Source organism: Salarias fasciatus, chromosome 18 (genome assembly GCF_902148845.1).
Source record: "Salarias fasciatus chromosome 18, fSalaFa1.1, whole genome shotgun sequence".
Classification (NCBI taxonomy): Eukaryota; Metazoa; Chordata; class Actinopteri; order Blenniiformes; family Blenniidae; genus Salarias; species Salarias fasciatus.
In genome coordinates this window covers 5,157,472-5,182,961 of record NC_043762.1, presented here as the reverse complement: position 1 = coordinate 5,182,961, position 25,490 = coordinate 5,157,472, and the positions used below count along the sequence as shown (strand labels likewise).

Sequence of the window (25,490 nt, the reverse complement as noted above, 5' to 3'; positions counted from 1 at the left end):
TTTACTTCCGTTGTGCTCCATCGCGCTGATGATGTCATCAACGTGAGACACCATCAGCGTGGGAAAACGCAGCGGCACAGCTCGCCAGCAGGCGGTTAGACCCGGGTCTGCAGGAAGTGGGAAAGGAGTCTAATAAGGCGATAGTTAGCAGGTTAGCAGCCAAACACAGGTTGACCCAATAGTTGCAGTGGGAAAAGGGTAATAGTGACTTGACATGATGACTCTGGAGAGATATTTCATTCATCCATGGTTGCTGTTTTGATTGTTATTTCAATGCTTGGTTTTTGTCACTTCAGAGTACTTGTTGTTTTTTCAGCTGTTTTAGCTATTTAAAGGTGCATTAAGGAGTTTGCACATTTCATGTGAAACAACGGCCCCTTCAGGCCTAGGGGCGTAACTGCAGCTTAGTAAAACGCTCGTGCCTGTGGCTTGCGTCCATGTACGTGCACGGAAGAGGGGAATAAAACTGCATTAGCAGCCTTGGCATGCAGAAAAGGTGATCGATTTGCAAGAATGGGTTCAACTGAGGTAAGTAAAGTTATATTTTTAACTTTTGGTCAGCCTCCTTCCTCGCTCTTTTAGTAGTGCTCGAGTAAAATTTCAGTGTCTTTTGCCTGGTGGGGTCTGCGCTGGAGTTATGGCAGTGCTAGAAGCCGGTCTTTTCTTACTTGCTGGAAGATCCATCCTCAATACTGCTCAGTTGTTGCTCGCTAAGCATCTGGCGGAGTAATGGCGGAAAAAACGAAAGCTAAGCAAGTCAGGCCAGCGGGAGCGCGCATTACGTCACATCATCTCAAATTCTCCCCAAGAAATACAAATTGTCGGACTGGCACTGCAACTATTCAAGTGACAATTTAGCGCTGTTAGCGGTACTTGAAATGAACATGTCAGGGCACATTCTACACATCATTGAATATTTGTAACATATTTCTGGTGGAAAATAGATACTTTGAATGTTTTAAACTCCTTAATGCACCTTTAAAGTGCTGTTTTTGTTGGAATTGTTATTACCATAGCCATGTGACAATGTGTCAACTAACTTAAACAAGTTTTTATATATTCCATGTTCTGAGAGCTTGTCTGAGCTCCAGAGCCACATGTTGGCCTGGGTTGACTGGAATTGCTGGAACAGTTGCTATAGAGTTGGGAAGACCACATGACCTGCACGCAATGCATGATGGACGGGGCAGGCTGGGAAATGTAAACAATCAAATCAAACACTATCACCTGCGAGCTGACTACGACACAATTACAGCGTACTACTCAATTCAGCAATTTAAAAAACAGAAGGACGTTTAGATGGTATAAAAAAATATAAACAAAGCGAGAGAGAGCACTGCAGAACCCTCCAGAGAAAAACTAAAAGAAAAGGTGAAGAAAAAGAACGAGGAACAAGGGCAAAGTCTGAATGGAGTGGACACGTACGAGTACGCCGACTGGATAAAGGACGTTAGCGTACTGCCGAACTTTCAGCACACACATCTAAACTCTTAATCTGAGTGACTCCTTTGACAAGATCGTTGACTGTTTAGTTTTCCTCTGAATGATCTGATCAGAAGGATAGCTATAACATTTATTCAAGGCTTCCTGAGAGCAGGCTTCCTCATCATACAGATGTAAATGAGTCCATAGTTAACTCTGGCACATTTACACTACTACTGAAAAAGAAGTGTTGATCGATATGCATTGTCCCTGATAGATAAATACATAAACAAGTAAATAATAAATAAATAAAATATCATGGTAGAAAGTTCCCTCTAACACACCAAGAGCTTCTCCACTTATGTATCTTTTCAGATCGGTCAGTCTGTAACAACTCTCCTGTCTTTTCAAAAGTGAGTCACGGGCGGATAAACACCTCACAGCAGGGCTGATTAACAAACAGACTAGAAACATAAAAGTGAGTCTAAACCCAGCATTTATTTTACCAAGAAACCCCCCAACAGAAAACCAGCCACTTGTCGCTCCAGCGCTCCTCCTAAAAACTTTAACAGAAAATGCTGCATGTGTATAAATGTGTATAAATGTGCATAAATGTATATATGCTGCGCATAATCCTTCACTTTGAAAACTGTGAAAATATATGTAACATATTATGTATATCTCACTGTATATACTTTTTTCTCTTCTTTTTGATCACTTGCCTCTAACAACATATTTTGTTCACTTGTATTTAAAAAGAAATAATTATCAGTGATTAAAAGTGCCGTTCCCCCCCACCCCCCGTAAACCGTAAACCCTCTAGTAGCCGGGTTTTTATTTGTCTCAACTGTAGCTGGAACCAGGCTTTAAATGAAAGTAGGCATATAAGAGAGAGGCTTACATTTTTAAATTTCCAAAAAGAGCAGAAAGATCGAAAGATTGAACCCAGTAAAATGTACTGAGCTCATTTGTTAAAAACAAGTATCAAACAGTACTAAAACAGTAGTGCGGTTCCAGTACATATGGTCACACCTTTCAAGAACCTTAAAGTAGCAGTAAAATAGTGCAATTACAATATATATGTATATATATATACATATATATATATATATATATATATATATATATATATATATATATATATATATATATATATATATACGTGTGTGTGTGTGTGTGTGTACACATATTAAGGTATACAAAATATTGCCTATGGTAAATAACACAATAGCAAACACAGTGCATCTCCACATCTAACATACTGTATAACAACTATATCAAAATATTCCCATATGGTAATATGGTAATACCACAATAACAAACATTGCATGTGCACATTCGGCATATAAGAACAGTATCAAAATATTACCAATGGTAAATACCATAATAACAACAATAGTGCAACAGTGGTACATTCAATATAAAAAAAAGTATAATTCAAGAGGGCAACTGAGGTAGACTACTGGTACCACAATACTGTGCCCAGTTCTGTTTAGTGCACATTCAAATAACTGTATCGGGTCCTAAAGTTGGGCCAGTATAACAGTGACAATATAGCTGCAAATAACAAAATAATACAATATATCGGAAATATAAAATTCTGCTTACTGCACAGGAACAAACAGTGCAATTTAACTTGTGCAAAAACTTCAAAGTACGACAGAGCTAGAGAGAGAAAGTGGGACACGATAAAGAGAGAGAGAGAGAGAGAGAGAGAGAGAGAGAGATGTTCCGTGAATCACATGAAGAAAAAGGAAAAAGGTAGTGTCGATACCGGTACATCAAGGCAGGTTACTAAAACTGCAACAGGTTGTAAAGTGAAATCACGTTACCTTGATACTAAAAGCACCCATTCCACGGGGAGGCGGCGGGCGGCGGCCTTTGGGTTACCTCCATGCGTGTATTGCTTGTCTACATCCACTGATCATAGGACTCATGTAGACTCGCCTCGAATGGCTGGTTCCAAATCAGATTGAGCACTTTGGACATATTTAGTGCAGCCTCATGGGATCACTGCAGTTGTCATGTTGTAGCCTTTCAGTGCAGCTTTGGTGGCGGTGCTGATGTGGCACCTGTAAGCGTCCAACACAAGGAGACGCGGCTTCAAACTGAATTTTCCCACCACTGACTTGAGCCAGTCTGCAGTGAGATCATCATTCATCTATCCATTTTTAGATGTGGCTGGCAACCACTATTCTCCACATTTGCTCTCATTGCCTTCACCTCATGAATGACCCCTCTGAAGACGGTATACGGCTTGAGCTTTGTGCTGCTTTAGCAGCCAGAACAACGGTGAGGTGACTTTTCTCGTGGCCTGTAGTTTTAAGGGACACACTTTTTGTGCCCACAGCATCGATGGTAGTGGGAGACACCATGTCAAACCACACGGCAGTTTCGACCATTGCAATAATGTCCTTCTCTAAAATACCTTTAGAGGTGACAGCCTTTCCCACGTAGTCGACAAATGAGACCAGTTTCTCCGTGAGTTTATCTGGGTCTTTCTGTGCCGTGGTGGTGCGTCGTCTGAGTGACATGCCATCGCCCTGCAGAAACTTTTCTAGTCAGCCCTTGCTGGCGACAGATGGCTGGTTGTCAGCGTCGGTCACGGTGGGATATATTTCCTTGGCTTTATTTTGGATCATTTTTCGTGACATACGGTTGTGCTTGCTTCTCATGTTGTGCACCCACTCCACCAGCTGCGCCTCCATTTCCTCGCTCACCTTTTTTCTCCCTCCTCCGGTGAGACGTGCACGTTTATTGTCAGCATCCTTTTGTCTTTTCCAATATCGGATTTGTTTCACATCAACGTTAAAGTGATTTGCAGCTTTTTCTCCTGAATACTCTGCTGCGTAACGCAAAGCCTCCTCTTTAAACTTTACGTCAAACTTTTGTCTTTTTGGTGTACCGGTAGCCATGCTTTCTCTGTTGTTGTCTTGTCTGTCTTGTTCCGTATACACCGCAAAAGAGCGCAGAGGAGTGGGGCGCACAGGAAAAAAAGAAAAGACGAAAAAAAAGCTTATTGGGAGACGGCTTTTTTGAGCTTTCTTCAAAGAAGCACCCGGTCATTAAAGAAAGCCGATTTTTAATGGAGTTCAGGTCATTATTACAGGATTTACGTTAATTACTTGCGGCCCGTAAACATCCTTAGTCCTCGCTGCGTGTCCTCTCCAGCCCGGCAGCACCGTGGAAAAGTAATCCAGTGATTCCAAAAGGGCAACAAAGTTATAATCCCTGAGGCCCAGATCCCACCGGCGAACATTCCACAGCTGTTACCTGATCGTAGCATACAAACAACCCACGAGCCTGACAACCTATCCCCTGACTCTTTGCGGCAGTGACGTCACACTTCCCATCTCGAACAACCGTCTGGCAGTTGAGTGGTTATTGGTTCAATTCTCCATCTCACTGTCCATGTGCCGAAGTGTCTTTGGGCTAGACACCGAACGCTTTGCATAGTAATGCAAGTGTAGTCCGTTTACCATCATCTCCAACAAAGTACAGGTCTTACTGTTGATTAATCAGGACTAGAACCACCTCCTGAACTCTCTCAATCACTTTTTAGAGCACATTCCACCTGACTGTTACACTGGAAAACTGTAGGAAATGTAATAAACTATAGTACATGTAATAAAATTGTCATTAAGGTTAATTAAGTGTTATAAAGGTTGATAAAGTCCATTAAATACCATTACACTTCAGGAAACCTTCATAAACAGGAAGTCGTCGGTGACTCGATGATCCGACTCGATGTGTCGCAGCTCAGAGGAGCGGATCGTCCTCGATCCTCCCACAGACAGATGACAACAACAAACCTGCGGAGCGGCGGTGAGGCAGTCAGCTCCGTCAGCCCCCGGAGTCAAGACACGGCGCTCCAGCCCCACAGTGTCACCTCCTCCCCGGCTCCTCTACAGATGCCCCCGGACAGGACCGAGCTCCGTCCCCGCCGCTAGTCATGCTGCTCGGTTCGCCCGCTCTGCTGTAGACAGGCTAACGTTAGCTCCGCGGCTAGCCGCTCCAGCTACATGCTAACACGGGTGAGCTAGCCCCGGAGGACCGAGGTGGAGCGGAGGATCCAGGTAAGGACCGGGGGACACGGCCGGCCGGCGGGCTCCACGGGGGCCGTGTGCGCGTCTTCCGAGGGGGGTTCATTCGGTCTGTCACGTCAACGTTAGAGCGGGGTTCGCCCCGGCTGTTAGCCGTTAGCAGCGGGTCAGGACGGGGGAGGCCGCGGCTCCTCCTCGGCTCCGTCCTGCGGCCAGCGGAGGCCCGCAGCTCCGCTCGCCGCTCACCGCCACCACGGCTCTGACCGGGGCCGGGAGGGCCGCGATTTACCGCAGACTCTCCTCATTCACACAGCTAACCAGCTGTTAACTAGTTGGTTATCTAGATTTTATACAACTGTTGAATTACTGTTAACAAGCTGTTTAATTAGTTACTTAACAACTGCTGACCAGCTGGTTAACTAGCTGTTATTCAACAACTGTTTACCTTCTGTTAACAAGCTGTTAGTCAACCACTGTTGACCTGCTGTTAACCCGCTGTTAAACCATGGTTCACCTGCAGTTAATCAGCTGTTAGTCAACAGCTGTTAACCAGCTGTTACACAATTGTTTACCTGCAGTTAACAAGCTGGTTAACCAGCTGTTAAGCACTTAATAATGTGGAACTCATCCAGATAACTGGAGTAACATCATCATTGTGTGTGTGTATCAAACCAGCCGTACTCACACACACACACAAACACACACACACACACACACACACACACACACACACACACACACACACACACACACACTGCCTCACTTCCAGGCTTGTGGTGACTGCAGTAGCTTCAGAGAGACACTAAGTTCCACAACACTATATCAAGACACAGAAAAACAACAGAACCAAACGACACACACAGTCACACAACACTGTTACAGATAACAGCTTAAAGTGATCACAACATGACTCAGCAGCCAGGAGGTCACCATGGAAACACAGAGACACACAGGAAGGACACAGAGACCTGAAGTGACTCAAACTACACAAATACAGAGGCACATGTCAACAACATGTTGACATGAGCATAGACAGTCATCCAGAGACAGTCAGACACCATCAGACAGTCACAGAGACAGACACTTTTAGACACTGTAAGACACAGAAAGCTCAGACCCTTTCCGAGACATAGAGACAGACAGTCAGACACAGCCAGTCAGAAACAATGTGTTTGTGTCTTTGGCTGTTGTGGTGACTTGTTTCAGACAAAAGGTGTGTCGTCTGCACTGTGGGTGCCTCTCAAACCACACATTGAGTTTGTGTGTGTGTGTGTGTGTGTGTGTGTGTGTGTGTGTGTGTGTGTGTGTCCTGCTGACTCTGTCCTGGTGATGTATAGTGTGTATGTTTGTGGCTCCTCCCTGACTGTTTCCTGTCTCCAGGTGGTGTGTGTGTGTGTGTGTGTGTGTGTGTGTGTGTGTGTGTGTGTTGGGGACGGGGGGTTGCATTGTGTTCTTGTGTGTAGTGTGTCCTGGTGATGTGTAGTGTGTGTGTTCTGGATCCTGTCTCCAGCTGACCCTCGATGAGCCAGAGCAGTGAGGCTGAGGGAGAAGATCCATCATGAAGCTGTACGTGTTCCAGGTGAACAACGGCAGCACGCTGACCTTTGACACCGACCTCGCTGTCCAGACGTAAGCCCCCTCAGCTACACACACACACACACACACACACACACACACACACACACACAGATTAACATGGTGGCTGTCTGTCCCTCAGTGTGTTGGAGCTCAAACATGCCATCCAGTCCAAGTACAAGGTCTCGGTCCAGCACCAGGTCCTGGTGGTCAATGGAGGAGAGTGCATGTCTTCAGACAGGAGGGTGTGCAGCTACAGCGCCGGCACCGTGAGTCCCCGCCCGCTCACCGTGTGTGTGTGTGTGTGTTTTTTTTTGTGTGTGTTTGTTGTACTCACCTGCTTTCACTCACCCTCAGGAGACCAACCCCATCTTCCTCTTCAACAAAGAGATGATCCTGTGTGACCGCGACCCCACCATCCCCAAGACCACCTTCTCCATGGAGAGTGAGATCCAGGTCAAGGTGGAGGAGTCTCTGCTGATGCCTGCTGTCTTCCACACCGTGGCCTCGCGCACCCAGCTGGCTCTGGTAGGGCCGTCACGGCTCGGGCTCAGGGGTCAGTCAGCAGGGGTCTGGAGTCAGTCATCAGGACTCAGGGGTCAGGGGGAGGTCAGGAGTGGGTCAGGAGTCAGGGCACAGAGGTGGCTCAGGGGTCAGAAGTCAGAATCAGGGGTCAGGGACGCAGTTACTTGAGTTACTGACATCCTGGTTGGAACTATTCCAGACTTAGTAATCAGATTACATCAGTGTTTAAAATTCATCAGAATCAATCCTGACTGTGTGTGTGTGTGTGTGTGTGTGTGTGTTTGTGACATGCAGGAGATGTTCGAAGTGGCGAACAAACTGAGCTCCTTCTGCGAGCGTCTGGTCCATGACGAGCACCTGCAGCACCAGGGCTGGGCCGCCATCATGGCCAACCTGGACGACTGCACGCTGTCCTACCAGAAGCTGCTGCTGCAGTTCAACACAGCGTACTGTGGCTACCAGACCGACCTGGAACACATCAAGGTCAAACTCAGCAAGTGAGTCGTTACCCGGTCTGAACCCCGACCCTCAACCGTCCGGTCACAGCTGATCTGGATCACTCTGGGAGCGACGGGGAGCTAGCAAACCAAATGTTAATGTGTTGGAATAAGTGGCAGGGAGCTAGCAGCTAGCGTGTTGGGCTGTTCCTGGTGTGCTGAGCCAGCGTTGTGTCTGCAGGTTGGGGACGGCGGTCTCCGTCATGGCGAGGATCCCCCTGCTGGAGTGTTTGACCAGACACAGCTACAGAGAGAGCCTGGAGAAGTCCAGCCCCTCCCCGGAGAGGGACCCGGACGAGACCGAGGAGGACACACCCACCCGCTCGATGCTCCACGCCGCCGAAGCCCCGCCCCCCTCTGCGTCCCAGCAGGAGGCCGGCGAGATGACGGACAGCGGCGGGCTGAGGGCGGCGCTGCTGGACGAGGACCCCCCCGAGCAGACCCCCCTGTCGTCCTTCAACGTGACGCTGCTGGACTGGATCAACGTTCAGGACCGACCCAACGACGTGGAGGCCGTGGTCAGGAAGTGCTTCGACTCCATCAACAGGGTGAGGGGCTTTCCCCAGCAGCTGACGATGTGATCAGTCTATCAGAGCCGATCAATACTCTATCTTCAGCTTTACTGTGACTGAAACAAGGTGACTGTCATCCAGATGTAGTTGTAGAGAGTAACCTGTTTAAAGGTGGATGAGGGGGAGCAGATGAGAGGTGGATGTCTCACTGGCGGATTGCTCAGTGTCCTGGTTCCGGTCCTGTTTCAGCTGGACCCGCGGATCATCCAGCCCTTCCTGGCAGACTGCAGAGACACCATCTCCAAGCTGGACAACCAGAACATGAAGGCCATCAAAGGTCTGGAGGACCGGCTGTACGCTCTGGACCAGATGATCGCCAGCTGCAAGAAGCTGGTCAACGAGCAGAAGGAACTGGCTCAGGTGGGGCAGCTCCACCCAACAGCCACACCCGCAGGCCGCTCGGGTTCTCACTGTCTGTGTGTGTGTGTGTGTGTGTGTGTCATTAGGGATTCGTGGCCAATCAGAAGCGTGCAGAGAACCTGAAGGACACGTCTGTGCTCCCTGACCTGTGTCTGAGTCACACCAACCAGCTGATGATCATGCTCAACAACCACAGGAAGCTGCTGGACATCAAGAAGAAGTGCACAACCGCTAAACAGGAGCTGGCCAACAACCTGCAAGTCCGACTGAAGTAAACACGCCTTTACTAGTACTGTTATTAGTACTATGACTTTTCCTTTGACTGCTACTCTTCTGTTGGTGTTTCTGCCACATTCTCTCTTCCTGCAGTCACTCTGATCTGCATGTGATTCCTGTGTGCGTCCTGCAGGTGGTGCTGTTACGTCATGCTGCATGCAGATCAGGACGGGGAGAAGCTGCAGGCTCTGCTGCGCCTCCTCACCGAGCTGATGGACCGGGTGAGGGTGGTGGAGGCGCTCAGCACCGTGCCTCAGATGTACTGTCTGGCCGTGGTGGAGGTGGTCCGCAGGAAGATGTTCATGAGCCACTACAGAGAGGTCTGCAGTCTCACCACACAGCGCCTGACGCTTCACACAGCGTTCACACTCTGACCTGATGACTGCAGCTTCCTGACCTCACAGTGAAGGACCAGCTCTGTCACTGACCTTTCTTTACTGGTTAGCCCTGTACAGACAGGAAGTGACAGACAAGACAGGAAGTGACCTAACAGGAAGTAACAAGACAAGCAATAGGTGCGTTCACGATGGCAAAGCCAGCGGTAGACGGAGCTAGACGAAGTAGACGGCGCAGCAGTGGGGCGGAGTTAGTCTGCCTCCAACTCAGACAACCCTATGGTTCTCCATGTTTGTGTTTCTCATGACTCCCTCCGTGGGGTGTGTTTATTTATGCAAATGAAGCGTGTTATCGTTGATGACGAGTGGGCTCGGGTCCAATCCCTGCCTGTATGGAACAGAGAGGTGGGCCAGGTAGCCGCAGTGAGTTGCTCTGGAGCAGCTCACAGCGGCTACCTCTGTGACCGATGATCTCGTTTGGGTCTCACGAGTTTTCGATGCCCTGCGTAGGTCCTACGTATCAGTGACGCCGGGCCAAATCCGGGCGGGGCGGCTCAAAAGTCTTAAAAGTCTGCCTCTGGCTTTCTCACGTCGAACGCACCCAATGACCTGAAGGGAAGTGACAGTACAGGAAGTGACTACAGGGAGTGACAAGACGGGAGTGACTGTACATGAAGTGACTACAGGGAGTGATTACGGGACGTGACAAGACAGGAGTGAGAAGACGGGGAGTGACTACTGGAAGTAACGAGACGGGAGTGACTGTACAAGAAGTAACTACAGGGAGTGACTTCAAGAACTGACTGTGCAGGAAGTGACAAGACGGGAGTGACTATACAGGGAGTGACTACAAGGAGTGACTACAGGAAGTGACAAGACGGGAGTGTCTGTACAGGAAGTGACTATAGGGAGTGACAGACGGGGAGTGACTACAGGAAGTGACTATAGGGAGTGACAGACGGGGAGTGACTACAGGAAGTGACGATAGGGAGTGACTGACGGGGAGTGACTGTACAGGAAGTGACTATACAGGGAGCGATTACAAGGAGTGACTACAGAAGTGACAAGACAGGGCACGACTGCACAGGAAGTGACAACATCGGGAGTGACTCTAAAGGAGGTGACGAGATGGGGCGTGACTGCACACAGAAGTGACCCTCCAGGAAAGCTTTATTGAAGTGGTGTGTACAGACGTGCTGAGGAGGTTTTGTGTGTGCAGTGGGCTCATGCGCTGGTGAAGGATGGAAAGAAGCTGTACGAGGCCGAGAAGTTCAAACGGGAGTCCTTCGGAAAACTCTTCAGTGAGTTCTTCATGTTGTAAAGCAACTGTTCACACTGAGATACTGTTACACTCCTGGTGCTTCTAACCATACTACAAGTGCTTCTAACCACACTACTTGTACGTCTAAAAATACTACTGGTACTTGTAAACATACCGTATTGGCCCGAATATAAGACGACTCTGATTATAAGACGACCCCTATTTTTCAAATGTCATTTTGTGAAAATAAAAATATGTTGAAGACAATAAGGTTACTCATAAGGAACCTTTTATTGTACAATTTTTCTAAGCCCAAGAACTTAGAGAGATAACATTTCACGTGATTTAATATTAAAAAAATTATTGCAGTATTAAATAAAAAGTAAATTCTCTTTCTCAAAATAAGCAACAATTAAGTAGCCTCAAAGGTTCAATAACTGCATTAATGATGTAAATAACTTTATAACCATCAAATTCAAGTTCAATTCAACTTCATGAACATGAATAATTTTAGCCCTCCGTGAATGTTGGATTCAGTTTGGCCTGTAGAGAACAGTTCTATAGAAAGAAAGCAGGAGATTTCAGCTGGTCTGAGCTTTAATTACTTTCTCCTGAAGGGACTGTAAAACTGAAACAAACCAGATATACATATAAGTGAACAAATACACAAGATGTACCACAACATACATCACTGTCTAAAAACCAAACAAGTCAGTATTTAAAATCAAAGCCGCTAGCTCAATGCTAACCATTAATGGAAACGCCATTAACATGCTAACGGAATTAGCATCTGCGTTGAAACTTCAAAACAAACTGACAAACTCACAAGTATTGATTTCATCTCTATCCTGAACATCAACTAAGTATATTCCAGTACTTACAGGCAGATATTTTCAATGCGCTGTTTGAAATGAACCTTAGAAAATCAACTAGCCACTGTAGCTCAGTCTTCTTCTCACACTGCTGTAGGCTGACACTCTGTCCAGCTCACTACCTCCCCCTAACGGGGTGGCTGAGCCACTGCATGAAGCAGAGGCAGTGCAGGTCACCGGTACTTTCCATCTAGTCCTCGATTATAGCACGACCCCATTTTTGAGAATACAATTCTTCGAACAAAATATCGTCTTATATTCGGGCCAATACGGTAATAATCATATCCACTTTTATTTAAAAAAGTGTAGTTAAAAATACATCACGGTGGAAACAAGTGCTGTGTAAATAGATAAAATTTAAAAGTTCACACGCCACATAAACAGAATGAAAAATCCAGAGAGGGGAATTCAAGGAATACAGGTGAAACAATGTAAAACTATTAAAAAGATGAGTCAAACGTCAGCAGCTCACATGGTGTGGAAGAACGTCGAAGAGCAGAATAGCAGTCCGGGACCAGGCCTGTCTGATGGACAGGAAGTCAATCAGCTGACCTGATGGAGCCAGTGGGGGTGGAGGCAGCTGCACTGCTGACCTAATAGAGCCAATCAGCACAGCAGAGCATCGACTCTGACCAGCTGCTGGTCTTTGCCTGGTCCTGGTCCTGACCTGGATCTACAAGCTGGATCCCAGAACCACCACAGACCTTCACTTCTGTTGAATTTCCAGTTGAAGAGCAGTTCAGTGAAATCCAGTCATGGTGGTCTGACTAGAATATCAGGCGGACGGAGGGTGGAGCCCAGGCCTCCCATGCCTCCCAGGTCCCTGTACGGCCAACACTGGTCCTCTAGGTTCCAGAACCCGTTCTAGGTTGCGGAACATGTTCCAGATTGTAGAACCTCCTAGGTTGCAGAATGTGTTCAAAGTTGTAGAACCTGTTCTACTTTGTAGAACTTCCTCTATGTTGCAGACCGTGTTCTGGGCTTTAGAACCTCTTCTAGGTTTTAGAACCTCTGCTGTGGTCCTCTCAGACTGACGTTCCAGCTCTTCCTGACTCAAACTGTCTCGTGTCTCCACAGAGAAGTCGTTCCTGCAGAACCGCCTGTTTCGAGGACTGGACTCGTGGCCCCCGGTGTCGTTCTGCGTGAGTGTGAAGCGCCTGTTGTCACGGTGTTGTTTGTGGGGTGTGAGTGGACGCCTCCTCACGCTGCCCGTCTCGCTCTCAGACTCGGAGACCTCGCCGGTTTGACGAGGAGCTTCCGGACATCTCGGTCCAGGACCTGCAGTACCTGAAGTCCTGCTGTCCCGCCGAGGTGCAGCCCTTCCTCATGTGAGTGTCGGCGGCCGCCGCCTCGCCGCGCTCCCGTCGGCCGTCTCCTCTGACGGCTGCCTCTGTGCAGGGTGCCCACCATGTGCGACTTTGAGCCTCTGAATCATCACGTGGAGACTCTGCACCAGCTGGTACAGGCGGCGCAGAGCGTGGACGAGATGTCTCAGACCATCACGGACCTGCTGACTGAGCAGAAGGTAAGGACCTGAAGCTTCACCGGACCGGCAGGCCAACCCCTCCCGCGGTGTTTCTTCCCGGGGGCCTGGTCTCACGCTGTGTGTCTGTTTCAGGCGTCTTGCAGTCACAGCGCTCACCGGTCGTCCGCGGCGACGCCTCAGTCTGACAGCTCATGTACGTCAGCGGCTGCGGCGCCGTCCAGAACGCCCCCCTCCCTCAGCCTGCCGGGACCCGGCCAGCAGCCCCCCCTCGTGCCGGTCCCGGCCCCGCTAGAGGACTTGTCCCCCGACAGCATCGATGCACAGACCTTTGACTTCGAGACCATCGGGCACCCGGGCCTGGACCCGGGCCTGCAGCAGGGCTCCCTGGACCTGGACTCGCTGGTGGAGAGCCCCGAGTCCGACTTCCTGTCGGCCGTCAACGAGTTTGTGATGGAAGAGAACCCCTCCTCCCCCAACCCCATCAGCGACCCCACCAGCCCCGAGATGATGGTGGAGTCTCTGTACTCCTCCGTCATCAACGCCATCGACAGCAAGCGGCTGCAGGACACCTCCACCCTGGAGACGGACAGCTCCCGGGTCTCCGCCCTCAGGCACCAGGTGGAGAAGTACCGCTGCGCTGCCCAGGAGTCCCGGTCCGGCCTGACGGGGGTGAAGCGGGACCTGGACCACCTGAGGGCGCTGCTGTTCCAGGAGCGGCGGGACTTGGACTCGGCGCTGCGCGGCGTGACCTCTGACCTCCAGAGCGTGTGCCGGACCCTGGAGCGGCAGCACGGGGACGAGCTGCAGAGCGTCCGGGCCGAGTCGGACCGGCGGGTCCAGGCGCTGCAGGACGAGAACCAGCTGAACCAGAACATCGTCCGGGACGTCCAGCGGGCCATGCTGGAGCTCGAGGGCCTGATGGAGCGCAAGGAGAAGGAGCTGAGCCAGCTGGAGCAGGACCGGGAGCGCTGGGCCCAGACCCACAGCAGCCAGTCCGTCAGGATCCAGAGCCTGGAGGAGACCGCCTCCCAGCAGGCCCAGCAGGCGGAGGAGCTGTCGGCGTGCAAAGAGCGTCTGAGCGGCCAGGTGGAGGCGCTCCGGGCGGAGATGGAGGACGGGGAGCAGAGGATCCGGAGCGAGATGGAGGACGCCGCCCAGCGGCGCCTCCAGGAGGTGCAGCAGGAGCACCGGGCAGAGCTGGAGGTCCTGAACCAGGACCGGCAGGAGGCGCTGCGGCGAGCCGCTGACCAGCACAGCTCGCAGCTGAGCGAGGAGGCGGAGCGTCACGCCGCCGCGCTCTCCGAGAAGGACCGGCAGCTGGCGGAGCTGCGGGAGCAGCTGGCCCGGCTGGAGGCGGACGCCCAGGAGCTCCGGCAGCTGCTGGGCGGGGCCCGGCTGCAGCGGGACGAGACGCAGCAGCAGACCGCCGTCCTGAGCCGGGAGCTGCAGGAGCTGAAGACCCGGCTGCAGCTGAAGAACCAGGAGTACGAGGACGACCTGGCCGAGCTCCGCAGCCTCATGAGGGTGGAGAAGGACCACTGCATCTCCGAGCTGGTGGAGCGCCACGACGAGGAGGTCCTGCTGCTCCGGAACCAGCTGGCCTCCCTGCAGCGGGAGGCGCTGGAGGCCCGGGACAGCCAGGAGAGCCACGGCCTGCAGCAGCAGACACTCCGGGAGGAGGCGGAGCGCTGCGCCGCTGCTCTGCGCGACGAGAAGGAGGAGCAGAGGAGGAGCTTCCAGGAGGTGGAGCAGCAGCTGAGGGGGGAGATCAGGAATCTGCAGGCAGAAACCCAGCAGCTCTCCAAGAGGGTGGAGCAGCAGCAGGTGGAGGAGCAGCAGCAGCAGCAGGTGGACAGACTGCTGGACCAAATTAGACGACTGGAGAAGGAGCTGCAGGAGGCCCGGTCTTCAAGGTGAAGCTCTGCTCCCTCTCAGCTCTTCTCTATGTTCTGTATTCCCGTGGTTCTGTGTCCCTGAACTGGCTGCCGGTTCTCAGTGCTGCAGGCGTGTGCGCGCTCGGTGGGGGACCAGCGGACGCTGCAGCTCCTCTGTCTCTGGACTCGGCCCTGCAGCAGGAGAGAACCTCCCTGAACGCTCAGCTGGAGCTGCTGGAGAAGAAGAAGAACGAGGAGATCCAGAACCTCAAGACGTCGCTCATCGCAGAGCAGCAGGTAAGAACAGCTCCCCCGAGAACCCTGAGTCCCAGACTCAGACTGGGTTATGGTCTCCATTGTCGTGCATTTATTCATCCGTCTGATTAGATGGTTCCAGAGCCCTCCTCCACTGTGACAGGATTCCCTCTGGTGTTCCAAAGGTGTTTATTCCACTGACCCAGAATCCCAGCGGTGTGGGTTCAGCTCCTCGTAGCTCTTTGCAGCCATTAACAACAGTCCCTGCAGCTGTACTTCTGTCTTGTCACCGGCATACTCCAACAGTCAGACTCTCACAAGCCAGAGTGGCTGCCTGGTCTTCCAGAAGCCCCTCCCACTGGCCAGGAACCAGAACAAACACTGAGGGCATAGAGACATGTTCATATTTAAGATGCTGGACCCACAAATAATAAGCCTGTTATGAGTTCAGCTTGCCTCTCTCTTCATGTTCAACACTACAACAACGTAACACACAGTCTTGCTTAGGGTTACCTAAGCAAGATGGCGGTTTGACCCATCTAAGATGGCGATTTGAAACCCAGCACAGCCAATCCTGTCCTGTTTTCTCTGACATCACGCCCTTACGCAAGTTAAGCCCCTACCACAAGAACGTGCGACAAACGCCCCTCGACCAATCACGGTTAGAGCCTCAGGGGCTCTTCTGATTGGTCAAAGATACCTGGAGCTGTCGAGATTCCTTTTCAGCTCAGAACAGAGACAGATGGAAACGCTGCGCCCTCATGGTAGTGCCATTATGCTACACTCCTAAAGGATTATCAATGGATACTCTAACATTTAATCCAAAGAAAACACAGAAAAAGTAGCATTGATTAGCAAAATCCTGCCTACAGCAGCTTTAAGATCGAATCAGCTGAGGGGACCAGTGCACAACGCGCACTTATGCAGACATGTAATGCATGGACGGGCCTTAACTGAAACTGTGTGTGTGTGTGTGTGTGTGTGTGTGTGTGTGTGTGTGTGTGTGTGTGTGTGTGTGTGTGTGTGTGTGTGTGTGTGTGCGCGCAGACCAACTTTAACACAGTTCTGACCCGGGAGAAGCTGAAGAAGGAGCAGATCATTCATGATCTCAAGGAGCAGCTGCTCAAGGTCACCCAGCAGCAGGAGAAGGACAAAGGTGAGCAGATCAGTGGATGCCAGAACCCTGCAGGGTCCTGTGAGGCCCGTCAGAGGGTCCTGCAGGTTGTGTCCATGGTGGTGTTGAGGTGTGTTTGTGTCCTTGCAGCTCTGATAGAGACGCTCTCTGAGGACCGGGCCAGTGTGATGCAGGAGAAGAAACATCTGGAGGAGGAGCTCAACCGTCTGCGCAGCACCGCCCTGCTCTCCTCCACCTTCTTCGGCCCTCCGGCCCCCGAGACCCCCCGGGACCCCGGGGCCTCTGAGGCCGCGGCTGCTGGCAGGGCGGGGCTCGAGTCCGACCCCGACGCCGAGCGCCTGGCCTCCGTGGCGGCCATCAGAGACGACGAGCAGGTGGACTCGGCAGTGGAGGCCAGCATGGTGACCGTACAGTAAGCATCAGTCTGAAACATGTTGAGAACCTCTGTTCTAACATCCGCCGCATGTTTGATAATATTTCACTATCCTGTCACAGCAAACTTGAAGGTGGGTAGTTTTTGCACTCTGAGGGGTCTTTGTCCTTCAGAATAAGGGTTAGAATTGTGTGTGCGAGTGAAGACGGCAACCGTTTTATTGGAAATGATTTACTGGACCTGCTCAGAAGTAAGCGAGCCGACCTGAGGGGAGATGTTTATCTCTTTAGGGGTAAAGGGTTGGTCTGCACCTAAATAAAGGGTCAGCCTATATCCTGAGTGAAGGGTCAGTCTACAGCCAGAGTAGGGGGTCGGTCTACATGCCGAAGCTGATGGGCGGATTTAAGCTCAGCTAAAGATTTTCTTTTGGAGCTTGTGACTCGGAACAAAAGAGGTTCTGGCAGAAGTCACTAAATGTTGTATTAATTTGATGATGGTGTGAAAGGAAGTGTCCAGCTCCGTCCCTAATAACAGAGATGGGCTGTAATGGCTTCTCTTTCCTTTATAAACCCAGCTCATCATCTGCCCACCTCGTCTCCTCGGTCTGGCCTGCAACAAACTAAATTCACCTTCTTCTGACATAATTGTCTTATGCTCATATTTTAATTTTGTAATCTTGTTTTTTTTTTTTTTTTTTTTAAAGAAAGAATACCTTTTAAAGTCCCACTGTAATCCCTGGTTTAGTGATGTTGTTTGAAGGAGGTGTGCTGGATTATGTGACCCTCGGATATGTCCTCAGTGCATCCCACAGCACTCCAGTAGAGGGCGCCACGGGAACATTAGACTCTATGAAAGCTTCAACCATCAAAAGAAGAGTTGATCTCCATCTGGGGGTCCTGCCAGAATTGGATACAGTCAAATGGGGATGAATTGGGCTTTGACCTGATAGCATCCTGCTCCCCGTGTCAGCAGACAACTACTGTCCCTATTTCTGAATCCGTCTATCTCAAACCCGACCACCGTCTCTATCTCTGTCCCTACCTCTATCTTAGACTCAATATCTGTCTCTGTCTCTACCCTATCTCTACACCTACCTCTGTTCCTATCTCTAGCTCTACCTCTATCCATATCTCTACCTCTTTCTCTATCCCTGTCTTTATCTCTTAACCCTAATCCCTACATCTCTCTGTCTCTATCCTATCTCTACCCCATTTCTATCCTTATCCCTACCTCTATCTTGAGTCCCATTGCTAACCCTATCTCTTTCTCTATCCCCACCTCTGTCTCTACCTCTATCCCTATCTCTACCTCTCTCCCTTTCCCATCTCTACCCTTTCCATATCTCTATATGTATGCCTACCTCTAACGCTACCTCTAGTCCTACCTCTGTGTCTATTCATATTTCTACCTCTATCGATATCTTAACCCTTATTCCTACCTCTGCCTGTCTCTACCCCTACCTCTGCCCCTATCCCAAGCTCTATCCCAATCTTTATCTCTATATTTCCTGTCAGCATGGTCACTTCCAGGAATACTACCACAGCTCTTTCTCCTCTTCCTCCCCGTGAAGGAATAATCAGAGCTGTTTAATGAGAGAGTTGCAGTAGTGACATGATGGGCACCATTTTTTTTTGTCCAACTAGTTTACAATATAATTTGAGGCTATTATATTTCTCTAAAAGCTTATTTTATACCTAATAAAGAAACATGACGATATGACATGATGGACTAGATTCAGTGCTGTCGGCATCATACAGACACCCAGGTTAGTTTCAGCCAATGCAATCAACCACATTTTCAATAGCTCTTCCCAAACAAGTCTACTAATTTAATCTAGTCTCAAGCCATCTAGTAACAGATTGTGGGATTTAAAAGAGCAGTCAGGGATTCCGGCTCAGACGGTTCAGGTGTGAAGATTCTGATCAGGTCAATTCATCAGAAAATATGGAGTGACTGGTCTAGAGGCCAAGTCTCCAAGGAAACCATAATTCTCTTCAGAATGCTTGAGATGTTCAGACATGTGTATTGGTGTCCCAAATGTCTTTTCGTAGTGATTCAGTCCCAGTTGTTACAGCGTTGTACTCAGCCACTTAGCCGATTCTGAAAATAAGATTTTTATGGAACCGTCTTCATTCTGAATCTTTACCTCGGGGTATTCCTCCCTCGATTCTGCATTTTGTACTATTCGTGCTGCAAAAATTACTTATTGTTGGAATAAACATTACAATATGTCTATTTACATACAAGTACATGGACAGTAAATTTATTTATTTTCAATATATCTGCAACATCGTTCTGTGTATGTTGACTTACAATGACTTGTTGTTCATGTTTCACTTCACTGATTGAACGACTATGAAGCAGGACTCCTACTGTGACGACTGTGTTGCTGGATCAAAAACAAGACATGCACTGTACAAGATTCATCTGAAAGAGGGTTTTTGTAAAAGGAACCAAAGAACACAGATGTATGAAGAAGTTTCGTGATTAGAAAACTTCAACATCAACGTCATTCAGAATCCAGACCTTATTCCAAATACTAAACCCAACTATATTATAGAAATCCACATATTGTCATTCCAGGCTGCTCAACATCCAGACACCTTGCCTGATTTGCTGCTGCTGGTTTTTAGTTCCACATTCTGAAAGCACCGATGGTTAACACGGCCAGTGACACGGCCAATAAACAGAAAGTAACCAACCAGTAACCAGCCAGTAACCGTCAAAAATGAACGCCAAACTCGTTTTGTGCTTTTTCTGCTGGATGTAGACAAGGTGAAGCACCAGTCTGGTGCTGTGTGTGCACTCAGTAGCAGACGGCTGAAGACCAACCTGACCTCAACCTGACCTCAGACTGACCTCAGACTGACCTCAGACTGACCTCAGACTGACCTCAGACTGTTTGTTGTTTCAGTGATCAGATGATGTCTGAGGAGAAGCAGAGGATCATCCTGCTGGAACGGGTACACACTGCACTACACAACACATCACACACTACACACCACACTACACTATACTACACAGTACACTACACAACACAATACATATTACACAATAGACACCACACTACACAATACGCACTATACACTATACTACACTAAAGCTGGTCCAGTATTCCAGAACCAAGATGAAAACCACACTGTGTTCCTCCTGGACCCAAGGTTTGACTGTCGGTCAAATCCTGCTGTCCAGTACCCTGGAATAGACTTTCCCGGGGAGGCTGAGGAGTGTGATCCCCCTATAGTTGGAGCACACCCTCTGGTCGGGGTAGCGGGGTATTTTAACCCACTCTTAGTCTGGCCCATCACCTAGGACCAGTTTGCCATGGTAGGCTCTACCTGGGAGACCGACCAGGGGCGTGACGGCCCCAGACAACATGGTTCCTGGGGTCATGCTGGACTGAAACTCCCCACAACATAACGGACAGTTTAGAGGGAGCGCACACTCTACACAATGCACTACACCCTCTACACACATATACACACATTACACACTCATGCACAGAAACACTGGTGTGTGTGTGTTGTGTGTTTCATAATGTTGATGTGTGTTTCAGACGTTGCACATGAAGGAAGAGGAGAACAAGAGGCTCAGTCAGAGGCTGGTCAGTGTGTGTGTGTGTGTGTGTGTGTGTGTGTGTGTGTGTGTGTGTGTGTGTGTGTGTGTGTGTGTGTGTGTGTGTGTGTGTGTGTGTGTGTGTTGTTCAGTTCTATGTGTTCCGAGGGATGTCTGGCATCTCTGTGTGTTGTGTGTGTCCACCAGGGGGCAGTAGTATCAAAGCAGCCAGTGACTCAGAGTCCTCAGAGCTATGAGCAGCATATCACTGTCAGTGTCAGACCTGGGTCTGTGTGTGTGTGTGTGTTTGTGTGTGTGTGTGTCGGGTGTGTCTCTGCTGTCTCAGCTGTGTTGTGTCTTTTCAGATGTCTCACAGCATGTCCTCGGTGTCGACTCGACATTCAGACAAGATCGCCATCAGAGAGTGAGTGATGGTCCGGACACACACTTCCACTGTGGTCAGTGTGTATTGTCTTCAGCTCTCTGACTCTGTGCGTGTGTGTACGTGTGCGTGTGTGCGCGCTTTCAGTTTCCAAGTGGGAGATCTGGTTCTCATCATCCTGGATGAAAGACACGACAACTACGTTCTGTTCACTGTCGGTCCAACGCTCTACTTTCTCCACTCCGAGTCTCTAACTGCGCTGGACCTCAAACCAGGTGAGAAACACACACACACACACACATATATAAATATATACAAGTACACACACACCTTTCTCTAGCTAGCGGATCAACACACAGCAGACTTGCCAATCCACAAAACCTGAAAATGGTTTTTGGACTCACTCTGGGAAACTACTTCTTCCTGATTTTCTTTTGCCAGTTTGATTTAAACTCAAATTCTTTCATTCAGATGATTGTTGTGTTTTTTTTTCTTTCTCTTCTTTTAACATCACACCATGTGAGAAAGTTTAATGAGGATGTCTACAGCCTGAATCAGAAGCCGTGCTTCACATCACATCTGAGTCTGTTTTTAACCTGAACTTTATTTTGAAAATCTTTGACTGTGTTGTAAAGAAGCAAAAATAAAACCAAAAAAATGTAGTTTCCCTCAAACCAGCCTTTCCATGCTCATGTCTTCTTAAAATAGGGAACATAGAAGAGAAGAATCCTGGTGATAAAGAACAGTGTCATCAGCGTACAGCTGTTACGCTCATATTTCTAAAAGTCACTTGAAGCGTTTCAACCCAGCTTCCAAACATTAGACTAGAATGAGATATTTAAAGAAACAAGAATCGATTTTTGAAGAATTAAAGTCAGTTTAAAAATTTCTAAAAAAAATACTTATGTGACTCCGTGTTCGGTAGCGAGTCACTGTAGTGACGGGCGCTGGTTCTAACCCTTGTGTCGGTGCTTCAGCTTCAGGGTCTTCCCGCCGTCCATGGGTTCTGGGGAAGGTGATGGAGAAGGAGTACTGTCAGGCCAAGAAGGTAAAGGATCCTTTACTCTGGCACGGGACTCAAACTGCTCTTCGCTCTGACTCACAGCGTCTCTCTGTGTCTTTGCAGGCCCAGAACAGGTTCAAGGTTCCTCTAGGAACCAAGTTCTACCGAGTCAAAGCAGTGCCGTGGAACAGGAAGGTATAACAGCTGACACAGTCACCCCCAGCCAGAACGTTAGAACCGCTGACGGAGCGACTGGACCGGAGCTGCCGCCGCCGCCGTGGCGGAACCCGCAGAACGGTCCTGATAATGTTGTGGCTGGTGGGTGAAGCGCTCTCTGGGAAGCAGGACTGCAGGACGTCTTCTTTCTTCACTCTCATCTTCTCCTTTGGTTTGAACTTGATTCAACGTCGTGGACCAATAGCTCAGAACCCAAGGGGGCGTGGCCTGATGGCCCGAGAGGGCGTGGCCCCATACATAGGGGCTTGTCCTTAAATTATGAGGGCTGTGTCCCTGAGCCTTTAGGGGTAGGGCTGTGCCCCTGATTCTTGAGGGGTGTGGCCTTGACCCCCCCCACCCCCCCCCAATTGGGGCGTAGCCACGAGCCCGAGGAGGCGTGGCCTTGAACACTATGTGGCGGGGCTGGAGTTGGATGTTAATTATTAGTTGTCATTCTCAGCATTTGTCCTTAGTGGAAGCTCCTGTGTCAAACCGAAGTCAGACTCATCTATTGTAAATGTTGTGGAGGAATGTTGACGGCATGCACACCGACTCCTCTCTTTGGTTTGAGCCTCCAGATTAATGTCGTAGTGGGACTTCCTGTAGTTTATGCTGTTTGTTGCTCACTGACGTGTTCATGACCAGGGACTGACTCAAACAATCCTTCACACGCACTTTGGAAACCTGCTGAAAAGGGAAAGAAGAAATCATCTCAGCACAGCGGAGAGACGCTCTCATCCTGCACAGCATTGTACCTACCATCAGATCATGTGTAACCACAACCCGCTGTATTGTAAAACAAGAGTTTTCAAACAATAAAAAGGATTGATCTCTAATCAGGTTCTCCTCTGTCCACCGGTCACAGCATGTTAACGTCAGCAGCTCCGGAACATCTGGAGACAGACAACAGCTGTCCGGCTGATGTCCAGTCCTGCGAAAACGTTGTTGTTCAGACTGTTTGAACCTCATGAAAAATTCAGGAAAATTCATGTCTTCAACAGAAATCATGTCATTTCCATGATAAACAGGAGAAAACGTCTTCAGGATGTTTTAGTGACAATTTTAATGTTGTGAGCACATTTGATCATGATCGCTCTGGACGGATTGATCCACAATCACATCGTGGAATCAACCAGGAGCCAGCGTACACCGAAACCTTCAGGTTAGCAAGACGACGGTGGCTCCGACCATCTCTGAACCACAAGCTACAGGCGTACAGCTGGGTTACCGTGGCGATGACGGCACCTGCAGGCCTGCATCTTGGTTGCCATGGCAACGAAGGCACCTGCGGGCCTTCACCTGGGTTGCCACAGTGATGACAGCACCTGTGGGCCTGCAGCTCGGTTACCATGCCAACAACAGCACCTGTAGGTGTAAAGCTGGGGGACAATGGCACCTGCAGCCCTGCAGCTCGGTTACCATGGCAATGACAGCACTTCCAAGCTGGGTTATTATGGCGACGAAAGCACCTGGAGGCCTGCAGCTCAGTTACTACGACGATAACACCTGTCGGCGTACAGCTCAGGTACCATGGCAATGACGGCATCTGCAGGCCTGCAGCTCGGTTACCATGGTGACAACAGCACCTGTAGGTGGACAGCTGGATTACCACAATGACAGCACCTGCAGATCGGTTGCCACAGCGACAGTTTCACCATGCAGGCATGCCGGTGGGTTACCATGGTGATGACAGCACCTGCTGATGGGTTACCATGGTGACGACAACACCTGCAGGCCTGCGGCTCAGTTACCATGGTGACGACAGAACCTGCTGGTGGGTTGCCATGATGAAGATAGCCCTTGCAGGTGTGCAGGTGGGTTGCCATGGTGACGGTGGCACCATGCAGGGGTGCAGGTGGGTTACCATGGCGATGACGGCACCTGCAGGTGTGCAGTCATGTAGTTTCGAGCCGTTGTGTTTTCTGGGGGACTTTCTCACATTGTTGTCGTGTGACACTGGTTGTGTCGGTGTTGTGGAGGTATTGTGTGTTTTCAGCTTGAGAATAACGAAGCCTGTTAATTAGAAAGACGTCGTGCCGGCCTCTCCAGCTGATTGAACCGATCAGTTGTGATTGATTCATCTGAAGCTTCATGTTAATCATTTCTATTGTTCAATCGTCAGTGTGATTGTCTGCAGAAAACACACACACACACACACACACAACACAGGGCAGGACTGAACCCATGTACAACTTCAAGAAATGTCTTTGATTGATTCATTAAATCAATGACTGATTGATTCACAGGTTCTATTGATGACAGCATGAACAGCAGGTTTGTTTTTCATTTCGACTTGTTGAAATTTCAGTATTTAAGATTTTCATCAAACCTTGAAAAAAATCTGTAGATCAATTAGTTCTCATTGATCGATCAGGATCAGTCGACTGTCATTGATCGATCCGGGTCAATTGATGAATTGTCATTCATCAGTCGGGAGGAATCGAGCGATGAAACTCTTTAAAAGAAAGAATGATTTTATGAAATTGCATTTTATGAGTGAAGAAAAACCAGAGAACACTGATGAATTTGATCAGAAGAATGTTCTCCCTTCCCATCTCCGTCCCGTGGCGCAGTCACTCGCTTCTTGTGGAAGTTTGCGGTTCAGACGGTGTTTTTCACCGTTTTCCCGGGACGCGGCGTCACGGAGGAATTAACTGGCTGCAGTGAGTCGGTGTGACGGAGACGTGGCGTCGGCGTTGGCACGGCGCTGCAGCAGACAGACTTCAGAGAGGCTTCAAACGGCGGCCGGGAGCGGCGGCGGCGGCCTCCTGGAGGAGGAGAAGCCACATCACTTCCCAGTTCACAGCGGGGAGCATCGCAGCTCGGCGCCGAGCGCTCCCGACCATGTGGGTCCGGGGTGTTTTAACAATGTTTAGCTCTATTTTCTCCATTTAGCATAAGCCTGTTGTCACATTTGGACGGCTCCTTCATAAATTGATGGTGTGATTCCTACAATTTCGGGACGGGCCTGAATGAGAAAATATGCGAGACGACATTCGATACCGAGGTGCTGGCAGCGCAGAGCGTGTGCACTGGACGCCTCTCAGTGTAAATGTTTACAACCCCCCGCTGAGCTCGGGGCTGCCGCACGCCGCCTCCCACAATGCAACGCTGCAACCGCCACCACCGCCCTGCACAAGGCTCGCAAGGGACGCCTCCTGACCCGCCATGCACACCCACACACACACACACACCATGACAGAAGGGAACAATACGATAAAATATAGTAAAATAACCAGAACAGACAATCCAATAAGACACAATAAAATGCTAAAAGACACACAGATTATTACAACCAGAACAGCTGCAGCAAAGAGCGAACAGATCAATTAAAACTGAACCAATCAATTAAAAACTGAACTGTTGGAATTAATAATCAACTGAGCAATTAAATACTGAACCTTTCAAATATTGAACCGATCAATTAAATACTGAACCTATCAAATATTGAACTGTCAATTAAATACTAAACC

At 49.4% G+C, this 25,490-nt stretch overlaps 1 protein-coding gene across 2 annotated transcripts; it reads left to right on the top strand.

Moving 5' to 3' along the window:
* The first annotated feature begins 5,191 nt into the window (after positions 1–5,191).
* Positions 5,192–22,845, top strand: rb1cc1 (RB1-inducible coiled-coil 1). 2 transcript variants are annotated; one of them, XM_030114721.1, is made up of 23 exons: positions 5,192–5,498; positions 6,976–7,094; positions 7,183–7,309; positions 7,398–7,568; positions 7,860–8,062; positions 8,244–8,610; positions 8,824–8,994; positions 9,081–9,265; positions 9,404–9,590; positions 10,825–10,906; positions 12,816–12,880; positions 12,963–13,066; positions 13,137–13,263; positions 13,357–15,137; positions 15,221–15,395; positions 16,401–16,509; positions 16,618–16,900; positions 19,776–19,824; positions 20,418–20,465; positions 20,782–20,840; positions 20,946–21,073; positions 21,776–21,846; positions 21,925–22,002. In XM_030114721.1, exons 2-23 carry the CDS (start codon positions 7,024–7,026, stop codon positions 22,000–22,002), a joined length of 4,641 nt encoding a protein of 1,546 aa, XP_029970581.1. In that variant the 5' UTR covers positions 5,192–5,498; positions 6,976–7,023. The 2 variants fall into 2 exon arrangements, with proteins under 2 accessions (XP_029970581.1, XP_029970580.1); XM_030114720.1 differs by lacking the exon at positions 5,192–5,498 and having other exon boundaries at positions 7,024–7,094; positions 21,925–22,845.
* Positions 22,846–25,490: the final 2,645 nt, after the last annotated feature.